This window comes from Gopherus evgoodei, chromosome 4 (assembly GCF_007399415.2).
Source record: "Gopherus evgoodei ecotype Sinaloan lineage chromosome 4, rGopEvg1_v1.p, whole genome shotgun sequence".
In the NCBI taxonomy this organism is placed as follows: domain Eukaryota; kingdom Metazoa; phylum Chordata; order Testudines; family Testudinidae; genus Gopherus; species Gopherus evgoodei.
In genome coordinates, this window is record NC_044325.1 from 48,033,069 (window position 1) to 48,053,735 (window position 20,667).

General features: G+C 43.6%; 1 protein-coding gene across 1 annotated transcript in view; it reads left to right on the top strand.

Moving 5' to 3' along the window:
• SLC25A21 (solute carrier family 25 member 21) overlaps positions 1-20,667 on the top strand; it is a 365,165-nt gene that overhangs the window by 198,890 nt on the left and 145,608 nt on the right. Inside the window, exon 3 of the mRNA XM_030559247.1 lies at positions 19,312-19,360. Within this exon, the coding sequence (XP_030415107.1) occupies positions 19,312-19,360 (49 nt within the window). The remainder of the gene's footprint in view (positions 1-19,311; positions 19,361-20,667) is intronic.

A 20,667-nucleotide genomic window follows, 5' to 3' on the forward strand; every position in this document is an offset into this window, starting at 1 on the left:
TAAAAAGGATCGCGTTTGAGTTTAGCAATAATACTTACTAGTATATACACATTTGCATGACTACCTTTGAAAGTGTATTAACTTGTTTAGAGATGTAATTAATTGGAACTTTGTTAGGAAAGGACTGAAAGATTGACAGTTGTGGGCAAGGCACTGGACTCATGTTTGACAAAATGGTTACATAAGAACTGATTTATACAGAAAGATATCTAGGGACAGGTTAATCTTCAGTATCAGCTTTCAAAGTCTCTCCTTTTGTTAATATAACAGGGTAAATTCAAGGAGACTTTCCATTGACCTCAAGAGGCTTTATCTCAGGCCTATATGGCTAATTATCAGTAATTCTGTTAAATCAGGTAGCCGAATATGTAATCTCAAAATGTCTCACTCAGCAGCTTCCTGAGCCAATGAGACCCTTAAAATGACAGTACAAGGATGTTGGAGGAAGGCAATGCATTAAACCACTTATTAGCTACTGATGATGCACAAAACCCATTTATTGATGCTGCAGTGCTGGTTGAATTTATAGGGCATTACTTGCACAGACACCATCAGGAAGGATACCAGGCAGACTACTGAACATTTGGGCACCTATACAAAAAAAGTGAGTGAAAGAGCAGAGATATGAATCTTTCACAAAGTGCCTGATCCCTCAGACCTTGTGTAGGCAAAGTTTCCATTGGTGTCTGTGGGATTTATGCCCGCATGAGGGCTGCAGGAACTGTCCCCAGACAATTTTATATAGTCTTCCTTAGAACAGGGCCAGGGTTTGGAAACGTTTCTCGGTAGGTGGGGATAGGGAGGAGTTATACCGCAGCACGGCCACCCACACCAACAAATTATTATCATTGCTACATTTTCCAAAAGCAAACTGCTGGTCTGGATAGAATAGAACTTCCTCTTTGGCTATCATTAGAGCCCTGCACAGATACATAAATGTGTATCTGCATGTGATCTGCTTCCCTCCAAAATTATCTGTGGATTTGCAGGGCTCTCCGGCAGGGGCCGGACTGAGGCTCGGGGGCATCCCCTTATGCCCCCCCGCCGGGGGGAGCCACGTGGGCAGCTGTATGGTGCCCGCACAGAGTTGCAGATCTTCCACCTGCCCTCGGACGGGCTGGGAGCCTGGGGGGTGAGGACATGGCCAGGGGCTGCTCTCAGCCCCCGACCCGCACTGCAGGCAGGTGGAGAGTCTGCCATGGCTCCACACTGGCCTGGCCGGAAAGAGGGGGGTGTCCTGTGGAGCTGCCTGAGGGCTGCTCAGGCCCCCCACCCAGGGCAGGTGGAGGGTCCTCTGCAGCTCCCCACAGCTGCCCCCCAGCTCTTACCATAGCCAGGCTGCAGCTCCAAGCTGCCTCCTCCCCAGCCAGAGCTGGGTCAAGGACAGCCACACTGGCAGCTGTGGGGAGCCATGGCAGACCCTCCACTTGTCCTGGGCATGGGGCTCGAGCAACTCCCGCCCAGTGTCCCTGCCCCTCAAGCCCCCCACCCAGGGCAGGTGTAGGGACCCAGGCTTCCCACAGCCGCCTGCACAGCTCTTCCCGACCCAGCTCCAGCTGGGGGGGCAGCTCAGAGCCGCAGCCCAGCCATGATAGGAGCCAGATGGGCAGCAGCTGTGTGGAGCCGTGGCGGACCTTCCTCCTGCCCTGAGAAGGGGGCCCAAGCAGCCCCATCCGTGTCCCTGTTCTCATGCCCCCGCCCAGCAAATGCCCCCCCCCTCACCTAGTGACCCTGTCCCCCAACCCCTCCTCCCAGGGCAGGTGGAGGGAACCAGGATCCCCACAGCTGTCAGCATGGCTCTCCCCAACCCAGCACTGGCCTTATCTGGATTTGTAAAATCCATTTCATAGTAGTAAGATGTCAGACCAAGCCAGTGTTGTGGTGGACTGACTCCTTTGATCTTTAAGAGCATTTTGATTTTACCATAGAACCAGTGAGGGCAATCTTGAAACAAAGTCAAGTAGACCTGAACATAAAGATTCTTAGGGCCAGATCTTCAGCTAGTGTAAAGGGGTGTAACTCTATTGTCTTCAGTACACCAGCTGAGGTTATGGCCCCTAGCCTTTATTGCCTTCAGAAGGGGTATTTGCCTTCCTAATCACCCTGTCAATAATTTGCCAGAATAATTTCAGGAGTGATAAATAGAAACATATTACTCTCATCTACGTAATTGTATCAGTTTTATGGATTATGTAACTCCCATCTCTGTCCATATAGCTTGTTATGAAATCTATAACTATTTCAGTCCGTCATGACAGTGAATCACCATTTCCTGAAGCAGTCCCTCCTGTTGGTAACTGAAAAGAAGATGTTAGGAAGGATTCACCTTTCTGCTTGGGCTGCTATTTGCCACTGAAGAGTAGTACAGGGACCATAAAAACTCCTTATTGTGCCAGGAGAGAATTTCCCCAACACCAGCCATGTGTATGATAGCCGCAGGCAACCCTACGCAGACCCCCTCATAAGCCCCAGCAAAAGGAATATGTTGGGTACAGGAGGGGGCATGTTAGGGTTGGAGGGGGATTTTCAGCTGTGGTGGGCATAAGCAGCCCAGTAAGAAAGGGTATCATAAAGTAGAGAAGCTTCTAGAGGCTCTAGTTTACACTAGAGCTGTACTGGCCACCACAGCCATCAAGAATCTGAAGAGCATAAAGGTGGCTTGAAGCCACCTTTGGTCCTATTTCCCCAGGACTTTCTGTGCTGATGCTCCAGCACAGAATCCCGGCCAGTATTTCCAGATATGGCCCTTGTGTTAAGTCTGCTTTAGGCATCCCTGTTGTGTCATTTTTACTCATATCCTTCAGTGATAGGTAACACAACGACCCATGAATAAAATAGCTAGATAAAATGTAGACTCTAAATTCCAGAATCATCTAGTTTTGAAAGAATATTTTGACTCCCCAAACGACTGAGCAGCCTGTGATAGTTGCATATAAATCCAGAGTCAAGCCTTGCATTTCCTCAAACAGCGACCCCATGGTGTGAGACCAAAGATTTCTTTCCTGTCCCACATTTAATATTTTTAGATTTATATTTCCTTGAAACTTGTGCGATGGTACAGTACTTGGGGACAGGTCATAAGCTGTTGAATGTGTGACAAGAAGGTCATAAAGAATCGGGTCAGATGTAATTAATTAACGGTAAATGAAGGACAGCTGCTCTTTATGTTCCCAGCACATCTTTGATCTGCTATACTCTTCAGACCTCTGTGGACAAGGTAGTTAAACACAACCTAGGAGGCCTGTTTTAAAGACCTTAAAGACCTTGGGGCAATCGAGTGACAGTCCAAGCAGCCATAAGCTGTTAGCTTTATTCATTAGAGAACTTTAAACATGTCAAGAATTAGAATAATGTCCCTACTTTTAGATCAGCCTGAGCAATGAAGATTACAACAGCTCTGGGACACATGAGTGGGCAAACGTCTTGTGAAAACATGTTTATTGAGAAGCATTTTACTATAATGGCAAAGAAAATACGGCTTGCACATTTTCATTGCAAGGATATTGGTTCAGTATGCATTGAAACAGCGAAAGCTGTCTTGGTACAAATACAGTGTAACCCAGTGTTGACCTCACTGATCCCTTCAATCATGTTTTAAAAAACTTCCTTCTCAGTCACACATGAGAGAAAGAATATGTCATCTGTGAGTAACATAGCAGTATGTAATGCTTGCTGAAAAATGTATGGAGAATGTTACATGATAAATTGCAGTTCACTTGTGTGCAGAGACTCAAGTACTTAACTATGTTAAAATGCATATATTTATTTTGTAAGTCAGATCTTTAAGGCCAACATTGGCAGTCTCTAAAATGTTTGTAAATACTGTCTAATTACTGGAGGAAAAATGGTTTGACATATAAATGCCTTTTTACCACTATTGTTAATCACATTAGGAAACTTGTGATTTTTGCACATAAACAGTGTTCAAGTGTCAGCTGAATGTGATGCATGTTCTGAGATATTTTACTATTGCCAATATTTTTCATTTTATATCTCAGATTTGGCATTGACTGTAAAACCAAACAAATTTTAACCGACATGTTAAGCAGAGACTTATGGAAGAGCATATAATGTCATATCAACAATAGTCAGTAGAAAGTTAAGGCACTCTAGACACATAGTCAAGTACAATTGAACATAAAGATTCTTGGGGCCAGATCATCTCATGTGCTGTTAGTTAGTGGGGCTCAACTGACCTTAGTGGTCACCAATTTACACTGGCTGAGGTTCTGACCTATTGTTAGTTTTTGATATGTTGTTTTCTCCATAATCTTTTGTACAATTACCTACTTGTCACTCTCTTCATGGTATTCTGTCCAATAGATGTACTTAATGTCTGGATCCTTAAGATCAAGGAAGGGGTTGGTTTCAGAAAAGGTGTGAAGAGGCAGGAATTTCAAATATGGCCATGGATATTGACTTCTTTTGACTACACCATAGACCGAGGTGGGCACATCTGGGTATGCAAATTGTATGGCGGGCCATGAACAGGGCTGGCTCCAGGTACCAGCACAGCAAGCAGGTGCTTGGGGCGGCCAACGGAAAGGGACGGCATGTCCGGGTTTTTGGTAGCAATTTGGCAGCGGGTCCCTCGGTTCCTCTCGGAGAGAAGGACCTGCCGAATTGCTGCCAAAGAGTGAAACAGCAGCAGTAGAGCTGCCACCAAAGTGCCGCCGATCTCGGCCCCCACCCCCCGCCGCTTGGGGCGGCAAAAACGCTGGAGCTGGCCTTGGCCATGAATGCTTACAAAATTGAGAGTTGGGGTGTGGAAAGGGGTGAGGGCTCTGGCTGGGGTGCGGGCTATGGGGTGGGGCCAGAAATGGGGAGTTCAGGGTGCAGGAAAGGGCTCCATGCTGGGGCAGGCGGTTGGGGTGCAGGCTCTGGGGTGGGGATGAGGATGAGGGGTTGGGCGTGCAGGAGGTTGCTTCGGGCTGAGATGGAGGAGTTTGGAGGGCGGGAGGGGGATCGGGGTAGGGCCGGGTGTTGGGGCACGGGAGGGGGGCAGGCTCCAGGCAGCGGTTACCTCAAGCACCTCCCATAAGCAGTGGCATGTCCCCCCTCCTGCTCTGCACACTACCCTGTCCGCAGGCACCACCCCTGCATCTCCCTTTGATTGTGGTTCCAGGCCAATGGGAGCTGCGGGGGCAGCGTGTGGGGCTGGGGCAGTGTGCAGATCCCTCTGGCTGCCCCTACATGTAGGAGCCGGACGGGGGACATGCCGCTGCTTCCAGGAGCCACGTGGATAGGTGATAGCAGTATATTGTTGCATCAATGCCAAATGATTATGGATAGCATGCTTGCACCTGTCACAGGTGCATTAAATCTACATATATTACCTTTACTGTGAAATAGCTAAAATAATGCAAATTACCTACAGTAGATCTAGTGTAGGAGGATGTCATAGTAGTCCAATAGGAACATTCCCCTCAGTTTTTAAGCAGGCTCAACAAAAAAAAAACAAATCTGGCAGATGGGCAACGAGGGGATTAAAACAATGAAACATAATATGCCACAGAATTCCAGGGTAAAATGCAGCCCTAAGCTTACGTCATTTAAGAGATTCTTTGATTTATTTTCCTACTGCTTTCAAACCAAGTCTGATGTACATGCATCGTAAAGACCTTAGTCATATTTTTAATAACTCAAACATAGCAGTATAAATACTGGGTTACTCCTATAACACCATCTAGCTATTTTTATATGTATCACAAGCCAAATTCTCCCTTTCTGAAGATTTACTTGTAAGTGTGAGATTTCCATGGACGTGTGCAAGATGCAATGCCAGCTTTGCGCATGGTGCCTTGTAATCATGCTTTAGGTGTTTTGGAAGATCCATGTTGTGTTCTATATTTCTGCATTTCACTGCAGTACTTCAACTGTCAAACACAGAACAGGAATTTTTACTCATACTTTGTTTGCAACAGAATTGACCAATTTACCAGCTGTTAATAATAATGGATCTTATGCTTCCCTCTGCTTTGCTTGTAGGAAAAGATATGTGCCCCTTTAAGGGCTAGAGCTGCTGCAGCTGAGACCAGGTCAGCAGGAGATGCTGACCTATCCCCCCCAGGTGGGGGACTATATAGATCTGTGCCCTCACAGCTTCCATCTAGTAGATCCCGGACTCGCCACCCTCCTGTAGAATAATGGATTCATCCCAGCCTCCTTAAGCCATCTTTGACCTCCTCAAGGTTAATAAGGTTAATAATCACCCCTCCCACTGTATGTTCCTCAGTTCCAAAGCCCTTCCAAAAGGGTTCCTACAGGACCCAGGTACTAGCTCACTAATCCTAAAAGCTCAAAAAAAAAAATACCAGAAATGCTGCCCTGAACTAGGCCACCTTCTTCCTTCAATGACATATGGGTTCCAAGATTGACACCAGATCCCTGAGTGTATTAACAGTGATAGGACGACGTGTATTCTTTTTAGGGCTGGTACTTCGAGACCACTCCCCTAGAAACCTCTGAACTACAAAACTGCTGCAAGGATGTGGGTAACCATTCAGCCTGCTGACAAACATAACGGCCGATAGTCGAGTGGAGATGGCTGAGGATCCCAGTCGTCAGCTTGCTAACAACACCACGTACTGCAGCACATGTTCCTCTGTAATGGGCCATATTGGTGATAAGCCTTTCAGATCCTGAAATTGCATAAAGTCATTAAAACTTCTCTCATAGCTCTGCGTTGGAGATGTCTGAGAACCCAGGTAGCGACGGGGGGGAGGCAGCCAAGCTAATTGCTGGCACCTCCTTGTGGCAGATGTCCAGTGCAGGCCCTCCCTAGGGAAGGGATATGGTGATCAGATAAAATAGATTAGCAAAGGATTTAAAGGAGGTCTTCTTTAAAGAAATGGGACCATTCAGGGTTCCTGTGACCGGTACAGCAGGGGGGATTGGTGAGGTCTCAGCAGTAGGTTGGCTGGGGACCAGGCTGGGTAAATGGGAGGGCAGACGCAAGCCCCCTAGTATATATTGAGTTGATTATGGAATTATCTGCACTGTAAACTTTATCTGCCGGGTACTCCCAGGCATTTAAGAATAAAGTTGTGGCCTGATTAAACCACATCCAGTGTCTTCTGTCCTTCCAGCAAAGCCAGACAGTAGAGCTTAAGCATGAACAATTTGCAGATGAACAATAGTACAATGTGGAAAGGAAGTGGCACTCAGTGTGAATGGCCCAGGCGCTGAAGGTTTGAGGCTAGTATTTCCTACTGATCCTTGGGCTTGGTGTAGATAGGAGGCCAGGCCATCATCACTTTTCATGCAGAAACTACTCACTATACTTTACTTTCTATAGTCATATCTACGTTGGTAAAATGTACCATAATGGTATTAGCACCTGTGTTAACTAGCTGTGGTTAACCGAAGGTCTTTTTAGCTAATATTTTTAAACATAACCATCCTATCAAAATCCTAACAAGAACAGTAGGAATCAAGGGTCAGAGCAGGGTCAAACCTGAGCCTAGGAGTAGTGAAGGAGTTTGTATTCCAGGCCAGGGTCAAAACCAGTGGTTAGATTCCAAATCAGGTTTCAGGGTCTGGGTGAGGAGTCAAGGTCCAAATCAAGCCGAGGTTGAAGCCATGAGTTCAAGAGCAGGAATGGTTGTAGCAGCTACAGGAAATCCGCACTGTAGCCAGGACGCTTCCTGGAATGCACTTTGGGATTATATAGAGTGAGGAACCAATCAGAGGCCTTGAGGCTGCTGTCTGTCTAACCCCCTAAGGAAGGACTTCCCATGGTCTGTGTCCACAGTGGGTCACAAATGGTGGAGCAAGCTGCTTACAGCTGCCACTGGGTAGCAACGTGGAGATGTCTGCTGCCTGGCAGCTCAACAGGCTCAGGTTGTAGACCAACTGGGTCTTACATAACCCATGCCTCCCAGCAACCTGGATTTGTCTGGATGGGATGCATGGAAGTCTACCATGAGATCAGGAGCATGGACTAGGGAGATGGGCTCTCTGGATCACTCTTCTTGGTCATACCCTTCCAGCCTATAAGGTACCAGAGGGAGCTGTCTGATTTTTGAGTCCACAGACCTTGTACTTATTGTGTTCTTGGATCCATACCACAGAGGATAGTGGCTGACCCTGGTAAGTGAAGAGGTTGTCAATTGAGGATTTTAGCAAGAATATGTGAAACACTAGGTGTATTTTGAGAGAGGTGGGTAACTGAAGCTTCATGGTCTCTGGGTTGATTACCTGGCTGATGGAATATGGCCCATGGTATGGTAGTCCCATTTACAACACAACTTCTTGTTGCATAAGTCTTGGGCTGAGACCACACTTTTTGCCCAACAGTGAATGCTGGGTCTTCTAGGCACTGGCAGTCAGCATACCACAGGGGTTCTCAAACTGGGGGTTGGGACCCCTCAGGGGGTCGCAAGATTATTACATGGGGGGTCATGAGCTGTCAGCCTCCACCCCAAACCCCACTTTGCCTCCAGCATATATAATGATGGTAGATATATAAAAAAGTGTTTTTAATTTATAAGAGGGAGTTGCACTCAGGATTGCTGTGTGAAGGAGGTCACCAGTAAAAAAGTTTGAGAACCGCAGGCATACCATGTGTAGTTTTCCTTGGTCTTGTTGTCTATGTCACTGGCCCCAATGACAGGAGCGAGCCATCTGTTATTTTCACTAGGTCAGGGAGATTGTTTGGTTGAACCTGAATACCCAGGGCATGGGCCTTTTCAGCATCTATAAAGTTGTTCACTGCCCTGGAATGCACCAGTGCCACTGTGGTGGGATTTGGTAAGGTTCCCCTGGAACACAGACACAGACCTGAACTTTGAGGTATGGGGAGAGCTCACCGTGAATTGGGTATGTCTCAGTGAAAAGTAAGGGGTCATTGTCTCAGGGCTCATTCTGGCCAACCCCTTCTAGTCCTGGGTGTGGTAGTTTCCCAAAGTGCATCTTGTTAGAGCTCAGGGTGGGCAGTTGGCAAGACCATGGCCAGATCCTTCCCAGTGGAAACATAGTCCATGGCAGCAGCAGAGCTCTTTTTCCTCAGGGGTCACATAGTGGTTGGCACTATTCAGCTGCATGGTCTGAGCCTGGTCTGGAGACAGGTACCAAGTAACACAGACTGCTTCCTTTCCTTGTGTTGCTCCCTGACCCCCTATTGTCAATGTGTTGATGAAGGCATCAAGGCCTCCACATGAGCTAATTCGTCCTTAATCTCCTTGTGTAGTCCCCAACAGAACTGGTAGAGCTGTGCCGCTTCATTCCACTTGGTGTCAGTGGCTAGTCGCCAAAAGTGGGCAGCATTGGAGGAAGCTGGTGCTTGCCCCTGCTGGAGTTTGCACAGGGCTGCCTCTGCCGAGCAGGTACAGTGGGAATCATCAAATATGGCAGAAAATGCCTAAAGGAACTGCATCTAGCTCACACGTTTATGTAGTAGTGAGGCCAAATCCAACACATCTGCCACCAGGAGGCTAATAATGAGTCCTACTTTTTGCTTGGTCAGTGGGGTAGGACTGGAGGTGGAGTAGAAACAGTAGGCAGCATTGGTTTATAAACACCCTCAATTTTTGGTGGTACTCATTAAAAAAATTCTGGGAGGAAGTCCCGGTGCAGATGCGTGGCCACACTGTGAAGGAGTTTGCAATCAGATTCCAGGCCAGGATCGATTTCAAGGGTCAGAGTCTGAGTGAGGTTTCAGAGTCTGGGTCAGGAGGCAAAGCCAAATCAAACTAAGCTCGAAGCCAGGAGTTCAGGAGAAGGAATGGTCTTTGCAGCATGAAATCCACACAGTTACCTGGATATGTCCTGGAAGGCCCCTTGGGTTTATATAAGGCAGTGAGCAGGAGCCATGAAGCTGCTGCTTGTCAGACCTCCTCAGTTGGGACTTCCCAGGGGCCATGTCCACAGTGGGTCATGAGTAGTGGAGCACAAGCTGGTTACAGCTGCTGCTGGATGGCAGCATGGAGAAGTTTGCTGCCTGGCAGCTCTCTAGGACTGGGTTTTAGACCTGCTGGGACTTACACATTCTTGTCCATGCTAAGGGCAAATTGGGTTCAATATCTTCTTAGCTGACATGTTTTCTAGCATGATTCATTATTTCAGTGTATTCAAGGCCTCTGAGGATAACATTCTACTTGAATGCTAACTGCCATTGTGGAGCATTTTTTAAAAGAACTTTCCACTTCTACACATTTTTCGAAGGAAAGGATTGATTTGGCTTATTACCTAAAAGATTAATTAATGTTTGCCAGAAGCTCCAGGGTCCCATTAGCTAATCCCAAACCACACCGCTAACCAGAATAATGGGCAGGAGTTAAAGTAAATGTCATTTTTTAAAATGAAGGTGAATGTCATGTAAATATTTCCAACATGCTCAGAGCATCCCTGTACACTTTTCTTTCTAGCCTAATTAACCCATATTACATCTGGGAAAGACACAATATGTGGATGGAGTGGGCTTTGATAGCCATATCTATAAAGCTGAAAATGGCATTTTATGGCTGCTTCTGAGAGGGAACAGGTTAAAGCTTTATGTGTCTGCACAGATGCAGTGGGCCAGCAGCCATGAAAAAATGTAGTCTGGATAGAACTCATAATGGAAGATTGACTGCTGGGACCCTTGTGTTTCAGACATTGATTATTCTCCAAACAATGTTTTTTACAGTCAGTTAGAGGCTGCTGGAAGTATTTGTCTTGTCAGATAACTTGCATTAGCCAGCAAGTAAGCTGATTTTAAGAAGGAAATATGTAACAGTTGTTTTTGTTTGTTTTTTTGCTTTTTTTAGGAAAGAAAAATCACTATAATTCACACTTCCTTAGGATTGATTGATTGATTGATTTTTGAGTCAGACATATTTCTTAGGCGGAAATGTAAGGTACACAGTAAAATATTTATTATAATTTCTTATGTCGTAACTATATCTCTACGAAGGCCAAGATAAATATGTAGTGTTCCAGCTATACAGTGCCTGGTGTGTTTATTGCCACATTTTCTATGAGCAATCTCCATTCTGTTGTGTTTCCTTGGTGACTGTGTTATTCCAGGAAAATGAGTAACACACGGTGAGGAGGGTGTGTAATGACTTCTGCAGTAAACGGTGTGTCTGCACTAAAACACATGGATGATGCTCCCTGAACTCTCAGATCTGCACTAGAGCATCCCCTACAGAGTGCAATGCACAGAAAGCCTGGGGAGGTTCAACTACAGTTTTTTGAGGAGCAAATATTAATGTGCATCAATTGTACCCCACACTTCCCTCCTGGCCACAGCTTTTAGAGTGTATGCAGAGTTCAGAGCCAGAGTTTGTCCCAAGAGAAGGCCCAAAAGCATAAAGAGTTCCATTTTTGAAATGTATACAACCCAGCCACTTCTGTTATCTATATTCCTCACTTACTAGTTTTTCTTTTTCCCCTACTCAATGAACGTAATGGGCATAGGAGCATTTTGTTGTTGTAGTTCTACACTGATGAGGTTTTAACTTAGCGGTACTGGGAATTGGTATCATACGTAAGTATGACATCATCCAAAAGACTAAGACAGCCAGTCAAATAATCACAACATTCACAGACCCTTTAATACAGCAATAAACCACTCCAGGTTGTGCATTATATGGGTGCTAGCTTCAGATGTGCTGCAAAGCAGAAGAATAAAGGCCAAGGAAATTCAGTCATCCAAGATGTACAACAATCACTAAATAATGCACACCATGGAGTGACATACTGCCGTTGGAGTCTGTAGCTTGCTAATTTTAAATATAAATTACAAAACATCTTAACAGCCAATTTGGGAAAGGTATGTATCCTTCCAGAATGAAAACAGTTTTTAGTAGGGAAAAGGCATGTACTGTGTTGGAACTGGAGTAGAACCACATCTCTTCTTCAAGATGTGTTTCTCATTTCCATTCTATATTAGGTGGGTGTGCTTGCCATATGCACTGGTCCCAGAAGTTTTTCCCTCAGCTCTGGTTCCCTCTGGAGTGGTGCCCGCCAGCTCTCCCCACCCTCAGTTCCTTCTTGCTGCCAGTGATGGTGCTGGAACATCTGCTGCTTCGGCTAGCATTGATTCCTTCTCTGTTCTTGCAAACGTTGAAATCCTGTAAAATAATTATACATAGTAGTTTTCTTAGTTACCCTTAGTAGTAGTTCTCAAACTCTTCGTTGGTCATGAATGGGACCCAGTCGGGGGTCAGGACATGCCCCGGTCCCCAGGCTTTAAGCCCTGCAATCACTGCAAATGGCCTATGCCCGTCAACAATCCCCATACCAGCTGCCTAAGGTGCTTAGGCGAAGGGCACATAAGTGACAAGTGCTGTATCTGCAAGTCTTTCAAAACTAGGATGAAGACAGAGCGCAATATCCATCTAAGAGTACTCCTAATGGAGTCGGCACTCACTCCGGCACTGGAGCAGTGGTCTGACTCTGCACTGAGCACCATGGCCTCCATGCGCAGTGCTCCCCCGGCATCGTCCAGAAACCAGCACTGGTCTCCCTCCAAGGCTCCAGTCAAGAAGCCAAAAAAGACTGTGAGGGGAAGATCTCCTACCTCTCACCAGGGAAAGGAGAGGGCAGGGGGTGAGCCAAGACCTGTGTCGGCAGCTCAACATCCCCCTCGGGAAGTCGGGCCCCAGCTCAAGTCAAGCAGTGAAGCCCATCCCATGCATTGCCTGCGACTCCAGATAGCACTGCAGGCCCCGGCCAGCTTAAGGTGCAGTCGACACCTGAAGCCCTTCAAGCAGCTCAGGAGATCCTGACACCTCCGGTGCTGCCCTTACTGGCTCCTGCAGTACCCCAATCTCAGGGAAAACCCGTGTTGGGACTTATGCATTTGTTCCCACCTCCGGGGGTTACTGTTCCCCATCGAGAGGGACGTCCCACCAGCATTCACCCACCTGCAGCTGTCATGCCTCAGGACGGGAGAGGCAGGCTCAGCGGCGCCCTCTTCAGTCCCTGCATTGGGGGCACCGATCAAGGGACTCGAGGCGTACCTTGCTGGTAGATTGGTGCAGAGCCTCTGAGGCATGTACCATTCAGCAAGAACTCCAGGACCAGCCCCAACCATCTTCAAGGGCCCAGGACCGATCCTGGGACCGATTGGGCACCAGAGACTGTCGATTGCTAGGATGTCATCACCCATCTCCAAAAGGAAGGTCTCCCTACTCAGGACGTCCTCCTGGCAACTCGCTCATAGGAGCTCCCAGTCCCGTTCAATGTCCCGGTATTGGTCAAGTAGCGTGAGGTGTGGATCACTGGGTATCCAATGCAGATGCACCAAATGCCATCGATCCCCGAGAGCCCGACCAAGACAGTCTCGCTCGGACAGGTCGGCTTCATGATGCAGCGACTGGCACCAGTCAGACAAGAGCCACCACTCGGCATGATCCTGGTCACCTGTAACTGATTGCTCCGCTGGTACCAATGGTGCTGACTACATTGTCAGCACTGAAACCTGTCCCATGGCCCCAAGCGCAGTGGCCAGTGCCATGGTACCAGTGGAACCCCTGGGGGTTCACCCAGCCTTCCCAGGCTGCCCGATCGATGTCAGGAGACTTCGAGAGGCTAGCGGCCTCGGAATCCCGTCCCTATCCAGTGCTGGAGTCTTTGGGGGGTAAGACCCCGCAGGTCCAGAAGGACCAGGGGAACAAGCTGATGGACCACCAATGGACGTGGAGGTTCCCAGGGCACCGGCATTGTCCTCGTCGTTGCCAGACAAGGCTATCACAGGGTCTCCTCAGCCAGTTCCTCTGAATGATGCCAAGGTGCACCAGGAACTTTTGAAGAGGGTCGCTTCTAACCTTTAAAACAATCAGTAGGATGTTTTTAACACAATAGCTGTGTGGATTCCCCTTTATTTGCTGATGAGATTCCATTTGTGCACCACTGTTAATTGATGCATCTGACATCACTAAACTGTTCCCACAGCACAATCAGAGCATGCTTTTGGACTATCTGTGTCCCTAGCAGTATTAAAATACCATCTTGTCATAGAATCAGAATTGGTAAACAGCAGCTATCTAGTTTGAATAGCTAGATTACATTGCAGCATGGGATTGCGTATTTAGCAACTTAGTCAGTCATAGCACTGTCAGACTTTCTCCAGCTAATGTGCATGAGTTTTGTGACAAAGTGCAATATATTTTTTTCCTATGCACATCTCAGATTGCTTGTAATTTAGTAGGGCCACCACAATTTCTGGGCAGGCTATCAAGTGAGATGTTGTAATGATTTGCATCATATAGTAAATGGAAAAATGTAGCTTGTGTTTGTAGCTGTTCCATTGGAGTCTTGCAGTTTGCTCTCTTTTTAGTGCTTTTTAGAACACTATGTAACAATCCTTAGCTATTTCGCAGACTGCTGTCTGGTGAAATGGGTTACCTGTGCGCTGTTTAAAACTTTGTGCATAATGAAATGATGAGAACAAAGAGAAGATTTTTATCCTTTGAGAAACGCAGATAACTAATAGAATCTGAAGTTATCAAAACATATTTCTTGCCAAAGAACTTTGAATTCATGTGATTCAATTGCTGGGAAAATGCCTGAATTAAAAATTGTCCTGTGAGGACCAAGAAAGTAGAGCCAACTTCTGGCACAGTACAGTTTCCTCCCAAAATGGCCATGAATGTGTAAAAACAGGGTAGGGTGAACAAATGCTTGGCCCCCTACCACCAATCATTGCTGCCAGCGCAAGATGGAAGATCAAAAATTGGGGAAGGGTAGGAGAGAAAGAAAAGTCACAGGTCATGCCTGTCCCGCCAATGCTAGACACTCTTCTGCAGTTCCACTTGTAAAGCACCTCTTGGCAGCCGTGGAGCAGTTTCTGTGCAAATGGTGGGACAGAATAAGGACAGAAACTGAGTTCTGGGTTCCCCCGTCTGACACGTATTTTGGTTCTTAGTTTAGTGCAATACAAGCCATGCGTGAGCAATGAGAACTATAATAAGTGGGGAGTCGGGGGAATAAGCAACCTAGCTGATTTAGGAATAACAGTATCAGAGGGTTAGCCGTGTTAGTCTGGATCTGTAAAAGCAGCAAAGACATGCATTCAACGAAGTGGGTATTCGCCCACGAAAGCTCATGCTCCAATACATCCGTTAGTCTATAAGGTGCCACAGGACTCTTTGCTGCTTTTAGGAATAACAGTGCAATTCTTGCTTTCCAGAAAAATATGATTAAAAACAACATTGAACTGCTGCTACTCTTACCTCATGTCCCTGCCAGTATATATTAATATTCTGGGCATGTACTACTTGTGTTTCCTCCATTTAATCAAGCCTTGAAAAATAAATTCTTATGGATGGCGGGGGAAGAATGGAGAAGAAAGTGGGGGGGGGAATTAATATTAATTTCATGTAGGCATTCAGATATAGTATTGATGACTGAGGTAAAAATAGCTATCTAGCAAGTTTTGTATGTTCCATAAACTTTCCATAGAGCTATAGTTGAAAAGGGAGGAAACCTTGTTATTTTGTCAGCATGTCCAAAAATTGGTGTAGGTGAACAAACTTAAATACCTCCACAGCAGTATATAAAACAGCTACTCTGAGATGTTTTGTTTAATACTTTGACCAAGATTTTGAACAAAAGATATTTCATGGAAATATAACATACTTTTGTATCTCCAAATACGGAGTAATCACTATTCGAATTTAACAGGATGAAATTAAGTATGTGCAGGTTTTTTAAAAGAAATCTAAAGTAAATAAAATGAGTCCACAAAATCTAGTTTAGAATGAGTGCAATGTAATTAAATTAATCTTTTAACCACATGTTCCTATTACTCTTCCCCTTGTCTTAATTTCTTGTGTGCCTTCTCTGTTTTTTATTATACTAGTTGTCTCAACTTTTCTTTAATTAGGCCCTGATTCTGCAACCATTTATGTTCATAATAACTTTGTATACCTGCATAAATATGGGCAGGATTAAGCTCTTAATTTGTACAACACCAGCATAGTGGAGCTCTGATCCTGAAGGAGCCTTTGGATGCTAATGTGAAACAAATATGACGATGGGAGTTCTAATCCTAAGAGGGTGTACAGGTGTGTCTGTGATTACATTTGATGGAACCTCTTAGCTTTCTTTACTTCAGAATTATGGCTCCAGTCCTGCAACTGACTCAAAGGAACTACACATGTGCTTATAATTAAGTATATACTAAAGTCTTTGCAGCATTGGAGCCTAAATTATTAGCAGTATTATTATATAAATAGGAAATCTCTCATATTTTGAGACACATATACCAACGGAAAATACAATTTTTTTTTTAGCTGAAATGGACAGAGAAGAATTGTTGGTCAGGTGTGTGATAAACAAAAGGTCACTTTTAAAAAATGGCCCTTAATTTCATGGACAAGTCATATCATAATACTGTACCGATATGCCTTTTCTTTGTACTTCTATATTAACCACAAGAAAATTAGGATATCATGGTGTAGCAGCTGACAAAATAATTAAAATGGAAAGAATTTCCCCCATGCTATTTGTTTAATAGTTTAAATGTTTTTCTCAGTTACACATCATATTGTATGTAGGAACTGCTATGCCTAGATTTTATGGGAAGTTTGAAAAAATGTTTGGAGTTTGAATCCAATTTTATTCACTTAAGTGTGAAGAAAATACGCTTTTCTGATTTGTTCTACTTGAAAGTTTGTATTTTAATAGCTCAGAAGTAGTTGAGGCTAGAAACATTGACTATAAACCAAGCTTAGTTCAATGTTTGGGGAAAAAAGAACTCAAGGCCCTGATTCAACAATAGACTTCATGCAAGCAGATCTTTGCACCTGCATAGAGCCCCACTGACAAGTCCAGCCATGCTACGTCTGCTGCACCATCAGAGCCCAATGCTACATTAAATTGGTTTAATACTTTGAGTTGTGAACGCTGAAAAATTAAATTTTCACTCATAGACATTAGAACAATTTCTCTTTGTGTTCTAGACAAAGTAAAAGTAGTTGATAATGTCTGGCACGCAATGAATTGCTTTAGGTTTCAGAGGCCAGTAACTGTATAAGGACAACTTAACTGGGACCAGGTCCTATGCCACTGAAGTTAGTGGTAGCAGTATATGGGCCTTAGATGTTATGATGTCCAGGTCTTGTTCAGGAAAGCACTTAAGTAGATACTTAAATTCTGTTGAATTAAGTGGGATTTAACCACATGCTTAAATGCTTTCCTGAATGAAGCAGAGCCTAAAAAACTAAGGTTGTTAATGATGCATCAGTGAAAGACACCCTGTGTGAACAACTTAATCAGGCTTTTTTCCCTTTCTAGTTTTTAAACAACGCAACAAAAGAAAAATTAAATGTAAAATCAAATTTTAATGCAATTTTAGGATTGAAAAAGTAAAGTCTTTAGATTAATGTTAGCAAAATATTAGCAAAGACATAGCGATTGGCATCATGGCTCCATTTAAGTCAATAGCAAAAGTCCCATTGATGTCGAGAGGGCCAGGATTTCAACTCAGTATTTTTAATTTCAGATTTCCTTGGTAAAGAAGAATATGTTCACAGGCTATTTGTTAAAAGTATGCACAGTCTGAACTGCATGAATAGTGTAACAGGATAAAGGCTCCTTTAGAAAGCTTAACATTTGAATTTCCTGACACTTGTATGCTTGACTTTTCAGCTACAGCCTTACACTGGTGGTTTTACATTCAGCTTCTTGCTATACGTTGCATACAGCATTACAAGTTGATTGCAAGTAGTTTGTCACTAAAATAGCAAGTAGATGAAGCAGAGAAATTCAAATCTTGTTAAAAATTAATAGTCCTGAAAATGTGATTTTTTTTAACTTTAAAACATAAAAACTAGTTATTTTTGGTCGAACATGGGAAACTGTGGAAGCCATCAAAAAGAGACTCAATAAGACAGGACACCATAGTTCCAAGAGCATGTAATCACCTCATATCATGCATGTGAGCACATACTTCTACTCTTCCAGTTTTTCATATTTTAAAAGACCTTTTAAAGGGAACGTAGTGGCTTGGTATCAACTTTCTGCATCGGGGTCGGCAACCTTTCAGAAGTGCTGTGCCAAGTCTTCATTTATTCACTCTAATTTAAGGTTTTGCGTGCGAGTAATACATTTTAATGTTTTTAGAAGGTCTCTTTCTATAAGTCTATAATATATATATAAACTATTGTTGTATGTAAAGTAAATAATGTTTTTAAAATGTTTAAGAAGCTTCATTTAAAATTAAATTAAAATGCAGAGCTCCCCAGACTGGTGGCCAGTACCTGGGCAGTGTGAGTGCCACTGAAAATCAGCTTGCGTGCCTCCTTCGGCACGCATGCATAGGTTGCGTACCCCTGTTCTACACAAATCTGTTTCAGATCCAGCAATGCACTTTTGTTGTGGACCGATCCGTAAGGTTGTTTCTAGTATGTTGGTGTTTGGAATGGGGGTAGTATGGTTGGACATGAAGCAGGTGAATGTAGAAAATGGCAAGCAGATGTCAAGGAGCTCTGATGTGTGCTAGAAGAGTAGAGTGTATAACAACTTTTAGATAAGAGAAGTGCTCTTACTTCAAGGGTCAGTAATTGCATCTGCACTAGGAATGACTACACATGCCAGTGGTGCACTGGGACTATCTTTTTTCTCTACTTAAGCTTTATATTTTCCTTTAGGAGAAATTAATTTTCCTTCCAAGAAAAATGAGAATTCATTGAATTTTATTTGTCCATGATTCCAGTGGGTTTTTTCAGGTGTCCCAGTTACAGAATGGTGAGCAACAGGAATTAAAATGGAGCAAATAGTTTGTATCCTCCACTTTCCCACTGTTGTCATGAATAGCTCATCACCAAAACTTACTGCCTCAAAATAAGTCTATGGTGACTGCTAACAACATCTTTGATCTGCCCTCTGATCTAAGTGTTGTGCAATATTGGCCAAAATGGTACAGAAAAAAACCCTCGCTATTACAAATGATGAAGCCGGTAATAGTCGATTTAAAAAATAATTAAAACTGTTACCAAAGAATAAGTTTAGTTCTTGGGAATAACGGTTCAGTACATTGAGTTTTTAATACTAATAGTAATGCTCAGCCCCTATATTTATGTATGTCTTCTTGTTATTTTGAGTGGTCATTGAAAGTTAATCTATTTAATTGTTTGAGAGGAAAGAGCTTACTTTTCCATAAATATTTTTTAAAAATCTGTGTAGAATATATTTCAGAAGAACACCTTTACTATGTAATATATGTTTTTGTACTTTGCCCTCAGCTTTTAGCTCAGTTTCCTTCTTTGTACTGAGGTTTCTATTTTAACATTCACACTTAGAAAACCATTGGGGTCAGTGCAACAAAGACTGCTGTTTTTACAAATGTTGATTAGGCCTCTCTTCTTTATCATCTTACAGGTCTTGTAGAAATTTGCCTCATGCACCCTCTTGATGTAGTGAAAACCAGGTAAGGTTCTGCTTGAACAAGTTTTATTGACACTGGAAAATGTCCAAATTGTGAGCTGTCAGAAAATAAAATGCTAGAACTTGTCCAAGTAAGATAACTTCTCCCTTTAATGGCATTTATGTTTACTTACTGTTTTTTACAGCACTTGATAGACAGAATTTGAATAGCATGATGCATTTCTGGTTAGAGGTCATCTGAAGGTGTTAAATACTTTTTGTAAAATACTGTCTTCAAATAATAGCAAAAGGAGATCCTATTAAATAAAAGTTGAACATTTAAATTTGATTACCATATTCATCATCTCAAGTAATGTTTTTATTTGAAACTAAAGTGCCATATTGCCTTAGAAATATTTTTGAGATCTGCTGCAATGGGTCATGCTTTCAAAAGTTAGTACAAAAAGATGTTCCCCAAATTAGCACATGAAAATTGGGTTATTTCAAACCAATTATACTTTGACCCCATTTTCTTGCATTAGCCATACAAATTTGTGTTTTTATGAGTACACGTGGTGACCAATTTTCAAAAAATTGTCTTAAATTTCTGTTCTAGCATGTTGTTCATTTAGAAGAAAAAAAAATCGGTGTTATTGTATTTCTGGCTATTGGAGCTTGACATCTGAGTTCATAACATAACAAATGTAGACATTACTATTGCCAACTATTTGTGAAACTGACCGTAGTAAAGTGCTAGCATTGCCAGTTGAAAGGTGAGAATTGAAGGAGGTCCCTGAAATAGGAAAAAGAGACAGCAGTTCTCTGGGATGCTTAAAGTGATATTAAAAGTCTGTAAAGACATTTTCTGCTTGTTTTTTATGATTACGCTAAGGACTCTGGAGAAGGGAGTGATTCCATATTAGGAATTTTCTCTGAATTTTCCTCAGCCCAGTATCCACAATTCTTGGTCTCTTCAGTGACATAGCCACTTCCAGTTACTACAGTGTTTTTTCTCTTTACTGGATGGGAACATTATGTACATACATAAACTGATGCAACTCTGCTATGTAGTATATTTTTGTGGAGTTATGTACTTTCTGTTCTACGTTTTTTACAAAGGGGACAATGTGACTTTTTAAGATTAGTGAATCTTTGGTTAAACTGGGTTAGCACTCCAGAGAAACCTCAAGACAATGCCAGAGGAACATCATCTTGTGGATTTGTGGCTGTGCATCCTTGCTTGATTCTTACACGTTTTCTGTTTGCTTGAATGTTCTCTGGCACTCCCCCAAAGTCCCAGTCCAACCACAAAATTTAGACAGCTCACAGTCTGTATAGGGGTCTGTCTCCCACACTGGTAGCAAATAATTT